General features: G+C 45.8%; 1 protein-coding gene across 1 annotated transcript; it reads left to right on the plus strand.

The window, feature by feature from the left end:
- Positions 1 to 3,764: 3,764 nt before the first annotated feature.
- On the plus strand, positions 3,765 to 19,957 carry plekho2 (pleckstrin homology domain containing, family O member 2; the record flags this gene model as incomplete). The annotated part of the gene is made up of 6 exons (XM_080539737.1): positions 3,765 to 3,830; positions 13,596 to 13,745; positions 14,367 to 14,489; positions 19,057 to 19,161; positions 19,290 to 19,388; positions 19,649 to 19,957. 6 exons carry the CDS (start codon positions 3,765 to 3,767, stop codon positions 19,955 to 19,957), a joined length of 852 nt encoding a protein of 283 aa, XP_080395863.1.
- Between the last annotated feature and the right edge of the window lie 192 nt (positions 19,958 to 20,149).

Raw genomic sequence — 20,149 nt, forward strand, 5'->3', positions numbered from 1 at the left:
CAGAAAGTTTCGTAGTTAAAGTAGTACTTTATCTCTTTATCTCAAATCCAGGCCAAAATCCTCTTCTAGACCATCAAAGTCCTTCATTTAACAAATGTCATTCTTTCAGGCATAGAAGATTGATCTGAAAACATAAACAAGTGTTACTCTCTCGCGACTTTGGTAGTTGGGTTAAGGGGTAAAAACAAGCTTTGGGGAAACTGACAGATGTCTGATAACAGAGGCGGATTTAGGATTGCAGGAGATCCGGGGCTTAGCCCAGAGGGAGAATATAATGTGCGCGCGGAGCGCGCTGGAAAAATTTGCCTTCAACCTTCAACTTACCACCACCTTAAAGCGGACAAAAGGCTGTATTACAAAATAGACAGTAAACACACACACACACACACACACACACACACACACAATTAACAATCCATTTCTCAGGTCGCCTCTTACAAGTATCTTGGGGTTTTCATTGACAACTCACTCACCTGGAGCACTCATGTAGACAGCCTTTGTAGCAGATTACAACAACGACTACACTTCCTACGCCGTCTTAGAGTTCATGGTGTTGACCAAAAATGTATGCTACTCTTCTACCAGTCTGTCTTGGAGAGTCTCATCAGATACGGCATTACATCTTGGTTTGGTAACCTATCTGTACAACTAAGGTCCAAACTGGTCCGACTGATACAGACTGCATGGAAGATCATAGGGGTGAAAGACCACTCATCCCTGCAGTCTATTTTTGAACAGGCTACTCTCAGACAGGCTAATAGAATTCTCATGAATCCCTCACATGTCCTACATGCAGAGTATGAACTGCTGCCCTCTGGGAGGAGGTTCATAGTCCCCCGCGCTAGACTAAACAGATTTAAAAATTATTTTATTCCCGTTTCTGTTAAACTTTTAAACTGCACCAGATGAATGTGAACATATCTTGCTTGTCGTTTTGTTTCCACTCTTGTTTTAATCAGGGCTGCCTTCTGTTTGTGTGCTAATATTCTGTATTGTCTGTTGCTCTTTGTTGGCTGCTGTGGGGTGCAAGCCCAATGCAAATTTCCCAGTGATGGGACAATAAAGTGACTTTTGACTTTTGACTTTGACACACGTCAGTCACCATCATTTATATTTGTATAGAATTACAGAATTGATGGGCTGAGGCTAGTTATGTTACAGTATGTATATCAGGGCAGACTCTGTGCTCACCACTTACTGTATATTGTATTTATAGTCTTGTCCTGTGTTATATGACGATATATTACATGTATTGTTGGCCTGTGTATAGTACTGTGAAATCAAATTCCCCCTGGGACATTAAACAAACTTAGTTAGTTAGCGTTACATCTTAGGATAGATTTGAGTCATGTTCTGTATACATACATACTACCATAAGGGCATACTTAATGTGGTTACTCCATGTTTACGAGCTGTAACATTAACGTTACATCATTCTTTTTCACTTGTTACTCAGTCAACCAGAGTGCAGATATCAAAGACTATCAGCCTGTTATTCACTTTATTTGTATAAGTATTATCCTTTGTTTGATTTCTTACCATGTACCGTAACAGTACCTTGCTATGTTTCATTTTCATTATAACATAACGTTATCTACCCGGGAAGTTTAAAGCCTGGGTTTACCAACATGGCATTCTTCCCAGGATTCTGTGGCCCCTCCTTGTCTATGCGGTCCCTATCTCAACAGTGGAGACCTTAGAGAGGAGGGTCAGCAACCACCTCCGGAGATGGCTTGGATTACCAAGGAGTTTGAGCAGCACCGCACTCTATGGGAACACCAACAAACTGCAACTGCCCTTCAAATCCTTGGAGGAGGAATTCAAGGTGACAAGAGCCAGAGAAGTGGTTCAGTACAGGGACTCAAGTGATCCGAAGGTGGCTAATGCAGGGATCCAAGTGAGGACTGGCAGGAAGTGGAGGGCAGAGGAAGCTGTTCAAGAGGCAGAGGCGAGGCTGCGTCACAGGAGCTTGGTGGGAGTGGTCACACGAGGTCGAGCTGGGCTTGGATCCTTTCCAACTCCCCAAATGAACACCAGGGGGAAGGAAAAGCGCCGCCTTGTTCAGGAGGAGGTGAGAGCAGCAGTGGAGGAGACAAGAACCTGCAAGGCAGTGGGAATGAAGCAACAGGGAGCTTGGACGAGATGGGAGAATGCGATTGAGAGGAAGGTGACCTGGGCTGAGCTTTGGAAAGCCGAGCCTCACCGCATCAAATTCCTCATCCAGGCAGTCTATGATGTGCTTCCAAGCCCGTCAAATCTGCACACATGGGGCATAGCAGAGACACCAGCATGCCAACTGTGTTCCAAGCGAGGAACCCTGGAACACATCCTCAGCTGCTGTACAAGGGCCCTTGGAGATGGACGGTACAGGTGGAGGCATGACCAAGTCCTGAAGACCATTGCTGAAGCCATCAGTGCAGGACTTGTGTGGGCAAAGCAGTTCCGACCCTCCAAGAAAACCATCGCCTTTGTCAGAGCTGGGGAGCAGCCAACCCCTGCCAGGAAAACATCTGCAGGCATCTTGACCTCTGCAAGAGACTGGCAGCTGTTGGTTGACCTTGAACATCAGCTGAAGTTCCCCAGCCACATTGCAGTCACCACCCTGCGACCAGACATTGTTCTCTTTTCTGAGTCCACCAGGCAAGCAGTGCTGCTGGAACTGACAGTCCCGTGGGAAGACCGCTTGGAAGAAGCCTTTGAGAGGAAGCTCTCCAAGTACGCGGGACTGGTCAGTGACTGCCAGCAGGCTGGGTGGAGAGCGAGGTGTTTCCCAGTAGAGGTTGGTTGCAGAGGATTTGCAGCCCGTTCCTTGGCCAGAGCCTTCAGCAGTTTGGGCATCGATGGAGAGAGAAAGAGGAGAGCCATCCGCAGTACCACCAATGCGGCAGAGAGAGCCTCTAGATGGCTGTGGCTCAAAAGAGGAGAGCCATGGAGTCATGGTAGCTAGTTAGCCATCTGGACACAAGCTGGGGTCTGATCAGCCCCGGCTGGGTCACCTGGAGGAGGGTGTATGATGTTGAAAGACCCGAAACGCCCGATGATTCCAGGAACATCACTGAAGATGTGTCCAGAGGCATCAGTAGATGTATGTACACAGTGATAGCCAGCTAGCATTAGCAAACCGGAAAAGTAGTGTCAGTGAGTCAGTCACCTTTCTAATAAGATCCACAAACCTGAAACATCATCTATCTATGTCATCACTGCTGGTGATGTCATTGTTGTCAGCTGCTGATACTGCTGCTGCAACAGTTCTTGGTGCTTGTTTTGTTGAAAAAAACTTTCGGATATCCATCCTTGACGTCAGACTTAACAAGCGGATTGAAAACTGATTGAGATCACTTCTTCTTCAGGGCAGGGCAGGCTACGCAGCACGCAGGCTAATGTCGCGCAGCTGCTGCCTCTCTGTTGGACTCCGGTACTGCACGTTACTCACGAGAGTTTTTTTTTAAACTTTTTATTTTTATTTTTATTTTTTAGTAAAACATTCGGGGCTTTTCAGAAAACATCCGGGGCTTGAGCCCAAGTAGCCACCCCCTAGCGCCGCCCCTGTCTGATAACTTGCAAGACAGGAAGTTCTGGTGTCGCGGGTCATGCTAGAACGGCGACACCCGCTGTAAGACAATTCAGTCGCACTGGTGAATCAGTGTGATGACCCTAAGACTGATTAGACTTACTTACAGAACAGAGGCTACTCCTCTTCATCCCCTACCTACGGGACCATAAGGCTAACGATGAGCTCCTTTCGTCGCTCTCTCTCCTTGACCATGTGTTGTGGATCGTCCCGCAAGAGGTTCATCATCGCCAGGTCATCCGTCACAGATTTGCGCCAGGTAATTTTGGTCTCCCAGGCTATCTGTTCCCTGGTGGAGTCCATCTCAGGATGTGATCCTGCTCCATCTGCTAACTAAGGCCAAGCCAAGGCATTCTTGTCTTGATTTGATGGGTGATGTTTGGGGCTTTATGGAATACCTATGGAATTCTCTCCATGTCCTCTTTGACTGATAGGACTATGCAAGAGTTAGTGCTCCTCTGCCAGGCCTACTTGGGGCGTCTGTGTGCAGGTGTGTGTAACGATTGCAAGGTCGGCAGATCGGCGGTTGTCATTGGGCAAGACACTGAACCCCAAAATGCTCCCAGTGAGCGGGCCGGCGCCTTGCATGGTAGCTTGCCGCCATTGGTGTGTGAATGTGTGCGAATGGGTGAATGAGAGGCTGTTGTAACGCGCTTTGGATAAAGGCGCTATATATAAGTGCAGTCCATTTACCATTTACTTAGTGTTGTAATTCTTCAGTTAAGTTGAAGAAGAAGTTAAGATTGGTCTGTGTCCTATTCTCAAGTCACTAGAAATTTGCTTTCAAAGCAGTTAAAAACTAAAACTAAAATCTTTCCCTCCTAGTAAAATGTGACCTCTCATATCCAGATGACTCCTAGGTCCTTGGGGAGGGGAACATTCATCAAACATTCATTTCTTCAATCAGAATTCCAAGTGATCCATCCACTTATGATTCTAAATGTTCTGAAATGTGAATAACTTAACTTAATAACATTGGTATTTCATGTTGCTCAAAGTTGTTCTTTGAAAAATCTTATTTTTCATTGAGCCAAAAACGTTTAAAAGCTTGCATGAGGCTCCTAATTTAATAGCACAGTGTAAACCGAGGAAGTGAAAATGTGTTTTATTACCGTCGCAAAGTTCAGTTCTTCACATTCTCTCTGTGTCAGTGTCACACCGAGAGACAATGCAATAACACAGCTGGTTCGTTTAACGGTGATCTACGCGGATTAGAATGAGTCTAGTGAAATAGAAAATACAGCCTTAAATATCAAGGCACTTCGTGGGGCATAACGATCTGTCGATTGACTGTGTAGACTTACGGGAAAAGCATTCACAGGCACATCAGTTCGCCACGGCCTTCACCGCGCCTACACATCTAGGGATTCACATCAATTCAAGTGCTTGTCTATTGACGCGCCTCGGAGGCATTCAGGGACTTACCGGAAACCCAACTTTTTTTTTTCTTCTTCAAACTTGTTTCGTAGCTGTGAGTCGAAAGAGGAAAAAAAGAGACAAGAAAAAATCCTCCAGCTTCAAAACTTTTACAGTTCCTTTTTTAATTCTTCTTCTTCTTCTTCTTCTTCTTCGCGTCATGTTGAATATGAGACGGCTGCTGTCGAGGGGAAAAAGTACTTTTTGTCAAGGATAAGGTTGGCCGTCGAGTGTTTTCCTGCACACATAACGGATCTAAGTCCTTTTTTTTTATCATGGAAGATGTGAGTATTATTCAGGCATTGCCTTCAGGCTTATTGCATTGGTCCGAAGCAGGCAGCAAAGTGGTAGCCTTCTAGTTGGCATGCATGTTTTAGTTTTTAAAACGAAGAAAGTCAAAAGAAAGTTTAAGCTTCAATATTTATTTCTCAAGTAATTCACCAGTGGAGAGATATGGGGCAATCAAAACAAACTAGACGAATTTAAAAGCCTATAATTAAAGCGCACACACAGCCAGATGTAATGAATAGGCTATGATCGACCTACAAAGAAATGTTACAATGTCGTGCAAAATGTGTAGAACTAGTGTTACATCGATAATCTATGGCCGATTAATCACAAGGAATAATCAGTTCAGAGGTCGTATTCGAGCGATCGCGCCTCTGTAGATCAGTGAAGATCTGTGTGATCCTCGAATACTCTCTGACCTGATCGACGCTCCGTTATTTCTCACGTATTTAAATGTCCCGTAGGTACGAGGGCTGTCAGACGCACCTGTCGGCCTGTCAACCTGCCGCTCCTGGCGGTGGAGCAGGGGCAGCCTAGTGTCGCACAGCCAGGGCGTTTAGGGTGGGCTCACCTCTCAGCTTCTTCCGGGCTTGGGTGTGCAACCTAACCGCTCCCCAAGGGATGCTCTAAAAAAAAACAATGCTAAAACACATAATGTAGGCTATTGGTTAGGGAGGATGAAGTTGTCCATAAACTCTGATCAGAGGTCGGGTTCTGGTTTTGCCCTCTATGGTTGAGGTTAGGATTTAGCCTGATCTGTGCTTCAGAAGAAGAACCAGCATACCTCGACTGGTCCAGAGTCAGCCCCAGGCAGCCAAGTACTGAGTTGTTATCTTACAGTTGAAGGTATCAAATCAGTTGTTGGCAGTCAAAAAAAAACAGACCGACTGTATGTTTCTTCATCAATTTCAGTCAGCGGGGTCATCTAATATTCTAGTTTTCTAATGCATACAGGTGCGCTGGTGACATTCTGAGAATTTCTGAGGGAATAGGCCTACTAGTAAGACATTAACTGACGAAAAGTAAAATAGAACTCTGATGTAAGACATGGGTTGTGCAGTGGGTTTGTTTATTTGGTGTGTGCTTGTTTATAGACTACAATATCATTATTCCTATGGACAAACCTCTGAAGTGGATTTTGTGTAACTGTAATAATCAGGGGAGATGGGTGGAGGCAGAAATCGGAGGACGGGCTCATTGTAAATGCAACAATGAGCCTGTCCTCTGATGCCTCCCTCCACCAGCCTTTACTGGTAACACCTCATGAGCTTATACTACTCGCATGCCAGGCAAGAGACGTTTCAGGAAGCGGATACTAGAAAGAGGAAGTTGAACAGAGGAGAAACAGTAAATCAATACTATTGCGCTGGTTTTATGACCTAGCCTACTATAGCTGCTCCACTACATACAGCCTTTCACTTTGATGATGGTAATAAATATGAACAATACTGAGATGATGTTTATGTTTATTTGTAAAGGCACAATGCATATTAATGAACATTTTAAAAATGTAAATACGCCATCATAATGATGATGATGATAATACCTTTATTGATAGTGACACAGGAAGTCTTCACTTCACTCTGCTTTTGGGAGTATCACGCCGCTGCAGATACATTGACGTGGTAGCTACAATGAGCACTAAAGTAGTGATGGGTCATTCACTCATGCACAGACGGCTCCATTTTAACAGTGATCGTAGGGACGGACCCCCTACACCCAGCCACCTCTGTGAAAGACGAGTCCATATCTACTAACTTACAACTGAGGCCAATTACAAAACAAAGTGGGGCCTTGTAGAGGGGCACTATACTCTGTCCACTTCATACCGTACTGAATGCCAGTGTGACTCGACAGGTGTCATCATCCTAGGGTGACCCACGTCGCTTGAAGTACAGTACCTGTCTCTTGAGTTGCTCCCAGGCTTTGGAATGCTCTTCTCTTGGATCTTAGATCAGCGGTCTCGGTCGAGGCTTTTAAAAAACAGCTAAAGACTGTCTTGTATCTAGACAGGCTTTTGGATAGCCCCAAAAGCCTGTCTTTCTGTGTCCTGTTGACATTGTTGTACACCTGTTGTCTGTTACTTGTTCTTATTTTCACTTGTTTGCCTATTTTAACCTGCTATGACTTTCGCTCTTTTATTATGTTTTATTATGTTCTTCTTTATTATGTTCTCTATATGTAAAGCACTTTGTGACCCTTGGTCTGGGAAAGGTGCTATACAAATACATTTTACTTAGGCCTACCTAATTACCTAGTTATTAGACAGATCAGCGAGCTGCTATCTATCATAAGACAATGGTGTGACGGTTAATGTGGACATATTCAATGAAACAACTGCCTACGGAATATCTCTTACTCTGTAGTCTAAGGTTAAGGTTAGGGCTAGAGGTTGGGGTAGGGTTAGAGCTCCACTCTGTAGTTTAGGGTTAAGGCTAGGGTTGGGTTTGGGGCTTCACACTCTAAGTGTAGGGTTAAGACAGGAGAACCGAAAAGAGACGTGCAACTTTAAGGAAGTGACCCTTGCTACCTGGTCCCCGTTCACTTTTGCGGAACAGTCAACAATTGAGCTTCCTATTTGGAAGCGCGGAACAAAGAGATCCTAATTGGGAGCCAAATGAACATGCCTGTTTGTTGGTGAAAAAAGTGAAATCATCCATCACACTCAATGGTTGCGTATGTGCGTGGGGGGGAGGGGGGTCACACTACAGGGGTGCCTAGCTGGACACTCCCACGTGAAACTAAAACACCCTATAAACACTGAACTAACGTCGGCGTATAAATATTTACACTGGTTCAGCCCAATATTTCGAGGGAACCTCCCACGTTATTCCACAACACGATAACCTCAGATCACCACACGGTCCTGGCCCATAGCTCCACAGCTGGAGTAGATAATCCTCCACCCTGCATCCATCTCTCCCTCCTAATGGCTGAAAGGAAAGAGCCTATTACCCAGGGCTAGAGGACCGGTCTCAGCTGCCTACCTGCCTGACGTCTCTCCCATTAGGGCTCGTATAATAGCCTCTAATAACCCTAACCAAATGGGGAGAAACACTCAAGACTGACCTCAGATCAGCTTCTAAGAGGGTTAATTCATCTCACACGCCTGCAGCCTCCAGTGCGTGCGTATGTGTGTGTGCGTGTGTGTGCATGTGTGAAGCGTGAGCTGTTGGCTGGCAGGCTGCACCTCGTGGGCTGGATTTGTACAGTACACAGCGCTGGGTGGAGAAGATCTGGCTTTAGCTAAGGAAGGCACCCACTGCCTGGCTGTCTGCCCCGTCTTACACTGCCAGCTGTTTTAACACTCCCCCTCTCTCTCTTTCCCCTTCTCGGTCTCCTTCTTGGTCTCCTTCATTGTCTCCTGCTCTCTCTTTCTCTGTCTCCTCTCTCCTCCACTGTCTTCTTTCTCTGTCTGATTCTCGTTCTCTCTTGTTTAGCCGCTCTGTCTTCTTCTCCGCCCTCTTTATCTTTTGTCTGTCTGTCTGTCTCTCTCTCTCTCTCTCTCTCTCTCTCTCTCTCTCTCTGTCTCTCTCTCTGTCTCTCTCTCTCTCTCTCTCTGTTTTTCTTTTCTTTCTGAGAGAACAAGATGTTTGTATCCTCGTCTGAGCCTCTGAGACCAACACTTGACCATTTCCTCCCCAGCTCGCTGAATCATTCATTTCTACCTCATTGTGCTGTTGCTGAATGTCGGCCTGACCTATTCATTTCTGAGGAAACAGACTTGCACATTATGTGTCTGGCACAAAACAATTAACCCTGACTGACCGTCGTCCAGGCAGTCAGGCTCGTGCTTCACAATGGCTGTGTGTGTGTGTGTGTGTGTGTGTGTGTGTGTGTCTGTACATATGTGTGTACATGTGTGTGTGTACATATGTGTGTGTGTGTGTGTGTGTGTGTGTGTGTGTATGTGTGTGTGTGTGTGTGTATATGTGTGTGTGTCTGTGTGTGTCTGTGTGCGTGCACGCACGCGCCCGCCTGAGTTCCTTTCTGAACCTCTGATGATTAGGGTGATAAGATTTGAGAAAGTGCTTTTGGTTGTTCCAGGGTGAGAGGGAAAGTGAGGGGGAGAGAGCATTGAGAGGGAGAGAGAGGGAGAGGGAGAGAGAGTAGGCCTGCTTTGGGACTTCCATCCATCTCTTTGGGTTGAAACCTCTAATCTACTGCATCTCTCATACACACCCATTCCCTCCCTCCCTATCTCCCCAACTCTCCTCCACTCCTCCACTCTCACAGCCAGACTAAAGGGACACAAGGTGTCCTCCCTCTCCCTCTGTCCCTCCCTCCCACCCTCCCTCCCTCCCCTGCCCTGATAGCTAAGCCGCCCCTAGTTGAAACAGGCTGTGATGTGACTTCAGATGATGTTGATTAGGTCTTGTGGTCGGTTCAAGCCGGGCAGGTCAGCGCGGAGCTGAAGTGATCCCAGATGCTCTCCGCTCCCCGCCACAAGCCTTTATAAGGAACACATGTCCGCTTAGGTGTGTCTCTCTCTCTCTCTGAAATCCCCCAGTTTTATCTGCCCTCTTTAAGGCCCGGTTACACTGGGCCGTAAGAGACGAGGGCTTGGCTAATTTGAGATGGTTGTTGAGAAAGTGTCCCGCTGTGACCAAGAGGAGAACCAGTGGTTTCGGTTGGGGAACTACGTTTCCTACGTTTCCTCAAACAACATGACGCAATAACAACGCTTGACCAAACGCTTGACCAAACGCTCCTTGTAGTTCTGCAATGTAGGCTTTCCTATCCTGTTAGTGCAACAAAATCAAGGTGGAGTTTGACATAGGCCCATGTCTTAGATGTTTTCTTTTTTCTTTTCTGAGTGGGGCAGACCCACTCATATTTTTCTTTCTATTGTGATAGAGATAGTAGAGGTTTGACAGGAAGGATGGGTGAGAGAGATAGAGAGAAGGGATGATGACATGCAGGATATGTCCAAGGCCGGAATCGAACCGGGACCCCTGCGGTTTCGTGGTCAACACTTAGTCCGCTGCGCCACCTAAGCCTATGTCAAGTTAATCTTGTCAGTCATATTGCATCACGGTGCAAAATGCCCCTATAGATGCTTCTCTTCCTGTGTGAGCAGAGCTGTGGTAAACATCATGCCAAAATGCAACACAGCCCAGCTTCCTGTCAGAGGCCAAATTTGGAGGCGTTGTACTTCAACAGTAGGCCTACGTTTGGTTTGGCTAATCAACAACATAGCTAACGTTGCCACAATGGAAGTACAATGAAAGGCAGACACACACACACACACACACACACACACGCACCGAAAGCGAGCCCAGCCAAACTGTGCTATAAGTCATAAAGACGTCTCCTCTGCCTCGTCTGTAATGTGGCGTTTCCACTGCACCACGCCCAGTGCTTTCTGGCAGGGTCGTGCTGTACTGTCAGCCATTGTACTGGCCAGTGTGATGTGTTCCACTTTCTCTCTCCCCCATCAGTGTGAGAGAGAGACAAAGGCCAATCAGTGTTTCCCTCTCCCAGCCAGAGACAGAGACTCCCAGGCATGCCAGGGCCGGGTCCCCTCGGTGCCCGAGGCCTCTTTCCTGGACAGTGCAGCAGAGAGGGGAGGGGTGTGTGTGTGTGTGTGTGTGTGTGTGTGTGTGTGTGTGTGTGTGTGGCTGCCTTCTCTTCATGACTGCCTGGGGAGAGCTCTCTTCCTCGACCTCTGTTCCTCCCTTTGTCACGCTTTCTCTCTTTCTTTCTCTCTCTCTCTCTTTCTCTCTCTCTCTCTCTTCTCTCTCTCTCACTCTCTTTGTCTCTCACTCTGTCCCTGTTCCCTCTCTGTTCCCTCTCTCTCTACCTCGACCTCTGTTCCCCCCTTTGTCACGCTTTCTCTCTCTCTCTCTCTCTCTCTCTCTCTCTCTCTCTCTCTGTATCTCTCTCTCTCTCTCTCTTTCCTCACAGCTGCACCTCTGTACTCTCTCCTAGAGCGGAGCCAGTCTTTCCAACGTCGGGAGCGAAAGTGGAAAAACAGTGAGATGGCCCTTTAAAAAGATATATCCTGTGGAATTTCCTCTGATTGAGTCGGAGAGAGAGAGCCTGGGAATTCTACAGGCACCTGCGGTCGTCTCTGTCTCTCTTTGTTTTATTCCCTCATAAAAGAGGAATACATGGACCAGTCCCTTTGCTGCACAGTGTCTCGTAAAGACGTTTTTGCAGGACAGTCATGGTTATCTCCAGTAATGGGAACTGAGGACGCTGTCACCTCACTTGCTGCCCTCCCGTACCCTTACTGCCTAGTTCCAGGGTTCCCGCGCTGGTCTTAAAAGGCCTTTAAGTCTAAAATCCAGCAATCCGATTTCTAAGGCCTAAAAAGGTCTCACATTTCAGTTATTCAGTCTAAAAATGAGGTGCTGCAAGGAAATCAGTCCGACCACATCTATTTACGCTGGAATTAATCAAGCTGGAACCCAAAAAATGCCGATTTGCTTCCTTTTTTGTCTGTATGGCAGTGAAATCCCTAATTTCATCATCTCAAGGATGACAAAAAGCTATGATACGGTGTCGCGAATAGGTCTACAATTCTATTCAAAGAGGTCTAAAAAAAGGTTCCTTGTAGGAACCCTGTAGTTCAGAGTAGGAGTGTTGATCCAGGATCAGGGCCCCCACCTGCCTATATCATCTCATTCATTTCTGATCTAAAAGGCAAAACTGATCCCCGATCAGCACTAATACTAAGAGGGGCTTTGTGACTACGGGCCCAAGTCACAATACCCTGGCCTGCTCTCAACACGTTTCAACATCTCCATTCAGCGTTCAGCTCTCGATCTGTGCAGCCTTTTCATAAGAACACAACGCCTAGAACCCCTTTGAAATCTTCACTTACTGTATAGTGTTGTTATGTAATGTTTTTTTCCCCTCGTTTTTTTTGTGATCAAATATTTCTTTATTTTCTTTTAAAACAAACAAACATAATGACAAAACAAGACAACAAGGCCACCTCCTGCAATCAACGCCCCCAACAGCCCATACAACCACGCCACAACACACAAATTACAATATAGCTTCTAGGTATTAGGGAGTCGGGACATACATTACAAGTCGGGACCCAAAACGTAAAAGAAAGTAAAACAAATAATCATTTTTCCTATTTCCTTATTTGAAATGTTTTCGATATGAAAAAAGGCGGCATATGTTGTCGCGGAGGAATGATGTGATGTTTATCTTTAAGCTGTCTTGAACACGTTTCTGTTTTTAAACTCTTTACAGATGGTGCTTACGTGTTGATTTGTTTATAGTGGCCTCTTTGACATTTAATTTCGTTATTTTACCAAAATAGAGTGGTGTAATTTGATGCGGTGCATCTGTCTCCAACTCGATTGTGAGAAAATACCCTCTTTTGTGGCTTGAGTGTACTGCGCTGATGAACCAGACACGAGACAGATAAGCTGAAATATGATCCTTAGAATAGGAGGGCGAAACCGCTGCAAGACGCCTAAACCCCATCTTAATGAGGAGTGTGTGTGTGTGTGTGTGTGTGTGTGTGTGTGTGTGTGTGTGTGTGTGTGTGTGTGTGTGCGTGCGTGCGCGCGTGCACGGATGCGGGTGTGGGTGTGTGTGTGGGTGTGTGTTTGTGGTGTAAATTAAAATGAACGTGATACAAAACGAGCATAATTGGTGCTACAAGTGTCACACTGTGTTGCTACATGAATGCCATTCCCTGCAGCCTACTGAGTGTCACACTCCAGTCAGCAGTGTCACCGCCACTTCAGACGTCACATTTCCTTTGAGGCTCTGAAAATAAACAGACTTCTTCACAAGATATTAAGTCCCAAGAGTGTTGAAAAGAGTTCTCTTCGTTGTTGTGCCAACACTCGATTGTCAAAGCTTGAGTCATTAGTTTAGTCATTATTTTTAGTCATTCTTTTTGGCTACATGCAAATTAAATTAGCCTAACTTTTCTTTCTTCCTTATTTTTTCGATTAAGTTATTTTTGGCAACATGCCAATGATTTTAATTAGCTTTGTTAGTTTGTTTGTTTCCTTGTCTCTGTGACCACAAATACACATATGAAAGGCACGGTGTGTGACCTAAACAATGGTAGTCTATCCAATCCATTCAGGGGAGGCTGTTCAAGGTTGAAATCAGAGGACAGGCTCCTTTTTTTAATGTCATGGAATAGAATACACCCATGCATCACAATGAGCCCGTGTTCTGATCTCTACCTCCACCAGCCTCCACCGAGCCCTTTCACCTGCAAGCTGCGATGGAGGGAAGGGGGAAGTGGAGAATGCAGCAGTGTTGCAACGTAGCCGTTGAGAGCGTGGCTTTGCTGTGTGTGACGTTGATTTCCTTCCCCTGTGTTTCCCCCTGACAGGGTGTGAAAGAGGACCCAGCGAGGCCCAAAGAGGCTAAGTTCCTGGGGAAGGCAGGCTGGGTGAAGAAGGCCTCCGGCCGGTTCCTCTCCAGCTATAAGGACCGCTACGTCCAGGTGGAGAAGAGCGAGGTGGTGGTGTACGAGAATGAGGTGCAGCACCCCGACTCCCATGTGTTTATGATGTCACTGTTTGACTGAAATGTTGCACGTGATTACACATCAGGGGAGGCTTCAAAGGTAGAAATTCCGAGGACGGGCCCGTTGTAACGCCTGCGTGTTTGATACCGTTCCTCGTTTCGTTCCATGCATCTACAATGAGCCTGTCCTCCGATTTCTACCTCCACCAACCTCCTCCATCTCACATTGCTCTGTTTGTCCCATTTCAGATCATTTAGTATCTTGAATATTTCAGCAGTTTAAATAGACATCTTTCACACTATGGCCATTTATCTGTGTGTCTGTACCTTGTGTTCTTAAACAAATTGCCTCCCCCTCACCATAATATTAATTCCACTTTTACTTCATGATCGTATCAGATGATTTATTGGGTCATTGTACCTGTGTGATTCTAATCCCATCATATGCTTTATTTAGTAGTGATTTCACTCACATTTTAATAACGCTCTTTATACACCACACAGTAATCATTCAATTTTCGGCTGACAGCTCTGAAATATCAAAAACAAACACAAGCATAGATTCAGAATGTCAGTTAGCTTGAAGGTATACTTTGGCTTGTAGTGTAAACAAGATTCTTCCTCTGTGGCGCAGGAACTGAAGACCTGCTTAGAGAGAGTGGACCTGGAAAACTACGATAAATGCCACGAGTTAAGAAGTGCCTTCAAGAAGAAGAACAGACTGGTATTGATACGAGCGCCCAAATCTGGGAATAAGGTGAGCATTGAACACTACTAATGAGGAGAGAGACTTAGAGAAAGAGAGACATAGAGAAAGAGAGAAACTTGGAGCGAGAGACTTAGTGAAGTGAAGTGAAACTTTATTTATATAGCGCCTTTCGTACATGAATGCAATTCAAAGCGCTTTACAATAGAAACAATGATTGAAAACAAGATAACAGAATAGAACAATGAGAGAGAGAGAGACTTAGAGAAAGAGAGACTTGGAGAAAGAGAGACTTGGAGAGAGAGACTTGGAGAGAGAGAGTTAGAGAGAGAGAGACTTGAAGAAAGAGAGACTTAGAGAAAGAGAGACTTAGAGAGAGAGACTTAGAGAAAGAGAGACTTAGAGAGAGAGAGACTTAGAGAGAGAGAGACTTAGAGAAATAGACTTAGAGAGAGAGAGATTTGAAGAAAGGGAGACTTAGAGAGAGAGATAGACTTAGAGAAAGAGAGACTTAGAGAGAGAGAGAGACTTGGAGAGAGAGAGACTAAGAGAGAGAGAGACTTAGAGAGAGAGAAACTTAGAGAAAGAGAGACTTGGAGGAGAGACTTAGAGAGAGAGAAACTTAGAGAAAGAGAGACTTGGAGAGAGAGAGACTTGGAGAGAGAGAGACTTGGAGAGAGAGAAACTTGGAGAGAGAGAGACTTAGAGAAAGAGAGACTTGGAGAGAGAGAAAGAGTTATCTCTGGATCAAAAGGGCTCCTTGTTTATCTCTAGCCGATATCTCTAGACCTAGAGGTTGATTATGTCAAAAGCAGTAAGCCATATTGTTATATCGGTGTAGTACAGTATACATTTCATCACCTATTCCACACGTGTGTGATACCATTCCACATTCTATTCCAAATATTACACATTTGTGTCTTGAAGCAGTAGTGATGCTGCTATGTGATCAATAAGGAAGGAAGTGGCAATCTCACGTCTTTCCTACCCACAGTAAGTGCTGAGTTGTGTGGCTGACAACAGGAAGAGAGCTAGCAGCAATCGCTTGTGGTCACTTAATGATGACATCACCATGGACTGAACCACTCATACTGTAGGGCCTACAATGAGCAGAATGACCTGGTGAAAATGTGTTGGATGCACTCTTGTCTTGATTATAGACTGCCTCAGGGAGGATGGGCTCATTGTAATGAATGGAATGAGGGATGGTATCAAACACACATGGTGGACTTTACCTCCATCTGTGGTTCTGACTCACACAGCTTCTCCAAACGAGAACGATACGTTCCATGCCTTTCAAAGGTCACCCACCCATTGTGAAACCTTTGTGTCAACACGTCGGGTCCCACACTGAGACTGACGTTCGTGGGCCCTTGTGATCATCGAAACGGGGCTAAAGGCTGTAATTCTGGGCTTTCAAGACTTCAGGGCTCGTCAGAGGAGAGGTGGATGGGGATGGCGTGGCGGTGTGTTAACAGCCTGGCCATAGAGGGGCTGGGAGGAGAGGGAAGCCAAGCAGCCCGGGGTACAGACGTTTAGCTAACACTTTAATGAGACGTACTGTGTGCTCTGGCACCTAGGCTGAAATAACAGGTAATACCACACACTTATAGAGGAAGTCCCTCATAGAGGGGTATGCATGGAAATACCCTTCGGACATGAACTATTTTCCTGTGCTATTAGAAAGGAAGTAGGCCAAAACTTGATATGTTATATTAACGCACATTAGTCAATACAGTGGTGGACATTAACTCCATCTATTGATTGAGGGCCAAGGGCCTAACGACTTACATTTACATAATGCACATGTCAAGGTGTTCCCTACTTATTCCGGGACAGCGTCATTGTAGGTACTGTGTTTCTCCTGTTTTTAATATTATATAACTGTATAACAATATACAGTCAATTTCACGGGACTTGTCAAAGTAAGCTACAAGGCTAGTTTAAGTCCACAGTCCCTAATCCCCACAAAATCCGTAAACCACAATCCCCACAATGCATGGGGAGGGGCGGGGGTCCTGGGCCAGACCTGGTTCATAGGCAGGCCTTCTGCACTCTAGCAGGGAGAGGAAGTGTCTGAGCTCCGACATCTGCTCCGTGTTACCGGGCCGGTCCTGAGTCTTCCCATGTGTTCTGGACTATAGACTATATTAGACTGAGCTCCAGGACCTCTCAGCCCCTCTCCGATCCAAAGTCCGATCCAAACTTCTGGGCCATTGCTCATCGTCGGCCTTACCAAGATATTACTGTTGATCCCTTCCAAGGATCGTATTTTATAAGAACTTATAAGACGTTTTCATTTGATGGTGCTGGAAGTGGTATTTTTGAATGGCTATGGTGGGCGGGGTAATAGAGGTGTTTATGTTTCATTGCTTCAAAGCCCAATCGCTGTCCCCGAGGGTGGATGAAGTCATTTCTGTGAATAATATAGTTGATTAATATGTATTTATTTATGTATCTATGCTAAGTGTTATGGTGTTTGTCTGTACATCAAAAAGTTGGAAGTTATTATCCAAGTTCACTATGTATACAGTACTGTAAATATAATGTTCCTATAACGTAGTAGTGTGTGAGATGAGATGAACGTAGGTGGAGTTAAGGTCCCTTTGGCCCAGACCAAGGACATCGGAAAAGTCTAAGAAATGCGGAAGATACCAAAGTGGTGAAATATTCTGTATTACAAACAGATGACGAGACTAGAGGATTGGCCAACACCATGACTTGAGCAGATGTCAGTGAGAGGGAGGTCTGTGTGTATGTGGAGCCAGCAGCTGAACACCCCATCCCTGTGTGTGTGTGTGTGTGTGTGTGTGTGTGTGTGTGTGTGTGTGTGCGCGTGTGTGTGTCACTTTTTCCCCTTGCTCTTTAATACAGTGACCAGGCAGGAGAATGAGTCAGACACCACTGCTTGCAGCTTTATTTTAGTACTGCAGCCCTCAACGGCTTGGAAAGACTTTTAAAAAAGAAAGCTGGACTGTATACAACACTTTTGAAATTTCAGGTTCTCTCTGGTTCTGGCACTGGTACATCATTTCATCCTGTATTTTGATGGAAACCGTTGTTACGAGTCAGGCTTTTGGAGGTGTTTGGCGGTTTGTGTTTGTTTTGGAGGCCAGATAGTCGCCAGTTGAGCCATTAAGCATCGTTAGACAGGTCTTAAGTGAGGGAGGGAGACATTCAGGGCCCTGGCAAAACACCGGACACTAGACATCCTTCAGGGACACCACACGCTGCAGAAGAATAGGCCATACTAATAACGTTTTTACAAAACAAACTGAAGAGGGAAAATAAACAACTCTGAACTTTCGCCATCTCACTTGAACATTTCGTCACTGAGAATCCAAGCTTGAAAACAAAACGTCTCCACGGGCATCGAAAGACAATCACAGCCATGGATGTTTGTTATGATTGCGCTAATATTTGGCCGCCACCTTCTCAGTCACTATCTCCGGAGAAACCAGTGTTTATGCCTTCGACTGGGTAAACATATTCCAGGATGCACATGCTTATTGTTTTTCTACACTCCAGTTTCCCGTCGTCGCGGGTTCACCGAACACAGAGGAAAAACTTCTTATCGGAGAGAATTGTGTGAAGTTAGCATTTGGAACTGCTGAGCCCAGCACTCTCCAGGCTCGACCAAAGGGGTTTCCAGGCATCTGCCAGCTTTTATTTCTGTCTCTGGCCGTGGTCAGGTCACCTGAATCAGCACACGACTCCCAACACCAAGCAGCTGGATATGGTCCATCAGAGCAGTACCCCTTAGAAACCACTTTCCAGTAGTCATCAGCAGTCAGCCCACTATGCTGTACTATACAGTACAGTGCTCCAAGTTCCAAGCCATTCCACATGTTCTACCATAATGCAAAGTGTTGTCAAATGTATTGGTCCACAAAGTCACGGATATGTGCATGTTTAGGATTGCATTGCATTTACATCCAGTAGTCATGAAAACCGCCACACATGCAGTGTTCCAATTGTCTTGTTCTTCTCGCTACATTTCTCACAGTTTTAAAGCTACAAAGAACAAACTAAACTAAAGCTACATATTGTACTAGTGTGCTGCCTGTTTTTCGGAGTAATCTGCTAACGCTATGCTAAGGCTACGTGCAGTTTGCGGTTAATGTTGTTGTTATTCAGATTGTGAAGGGACTGAGAGTGTCTGACCAGGATGTTAAGAGCTACTTGGCCACCCCTGCGTGTTTCTCCCTGGTAACCCTGTTTAGCTTTGGGTCTGGCTCAGTGACAGGTATTGCAACAGAACAAAGATTTTCTTCAGACGGCTCTGCCAGTGCGTGCCCCAGAACCGCCGCCGCGAGCCCAGTTCTGCGGCTTAGCCGTGGCACAGTTCAGAGTGACACCCTTGATACCTCACAGTCTGTCCACAACAATTTCCATGAAAGGAAGAACAAGCGGGATCTACAGTACCAAAGGAAGTTAAGCTCCCATTCCTAGCACTACCATATTCCTGGAAGGGTGATTAAATATCTTTTACGGATCGTGAATTCAAAAGGCTGACATTGTGAATTGGTGTTGTCTATTAATTTGAGTTCTGGCAGGATAGTCACAGTTCTTTGCGTTCTGTTCCATGCTATAATATCCATGTTTATTTCGTTCCCAGGTGCATGATGTCAAGTTCCAGGCTCAGAACCTGGAGGAGAAGGAGGCTTGGATCAAGGCCCTCACTGACGGCATCAACAGAGCAAAGAATAAGATCTTTGATGAGGTGTGAGAAGCTTTCCCTTCTGTTTACCAGTTGTTGATGTTGTGGTTGTTGTTGTTGTGGTTTGCCTCAAAACAACAACATCTGTGGGGTTATTCAAAGGAATATGCGTATTGTGTATCCGTATCCAGGTGAAGATAGATGAGAGCAATAATTTAGAACATGTGACACGCTCAAGGCCAAAGGGGAACCGCAACAGAAGACCGCCCACCAGGATACACATGAAAGAGGTACTGTGTGTGTGTGTGTGTGTGTGTGTGTGTGTGTGTTTGTGTGTGTGTGTATGTGTGTTTGTGCGTATGTGCGTGCGTGTGTGTCTGTGTCTGTGTCTGTGTGTATATGTGCGTGCGTGTGTATGTGTCTGTGTGGTATATGTGGGTGCGTGTGTGTGTGTGTGTGTGTGTGTGTGTGTGTGTCTTCCCCAAAAGTTATAAGTTAGTTCAAAGTTATTCACTGTTTTGCCTGACACCATTTCCTGTTTTCTTTTAAGGAGGCAAACGTCTCGTCAGAGGGTGTGGTCCATATGGACTCTGTAGACAGCAGCACACCCAACGGGACCCACCATGTCAACAACGACGCCACTGAGACCCCCAAGGAGGCGGTGAAGCCCCCCATGCCTCCGTCCAAACTCAGCGAGAGCCCTGAAGAGACACTCAGGGACGATCCGCAGACGGAGGAGGAACCCAGCCCCCAGAAGAAGGTTCTTAAGCCGCCCATGCCCCCCTCCAAAGAGGCCAAGCTTGCTACTCCAGCTGAGGACGAGCCCTCCAAGGAGACCAGCCCTGAGAAGAAGGTCTGAAGTCTCGCCATAGTTCTATGTTTTCTCAAGCTTGCCTTCACCAGTTAACCCTCTCACCCTCCCCTTCCCATGTGTCCCCAGCACTACCTTAATTAGGCCCCTATACTTTCTTTTATTTCTTTTTTCTGTCTTTTTATTATTACTACTTGATCTTTTCAGTTTGTAAAGCGTGTGGTGACTGTTTCCTCCTTA

The sequence above is a fragment of the Nansenia antarctica genome, assembly GCF_963989245.1.
Source record: "Nansenia antarctica genome assembly, chromosome: 9".
Taxonomy (NCBI): Eukaryota; Metazoa; Chordata; class Actinopteri; order Argentiniformes; family Microstomatidae; genus Nansenia; species Nansenia antarctica.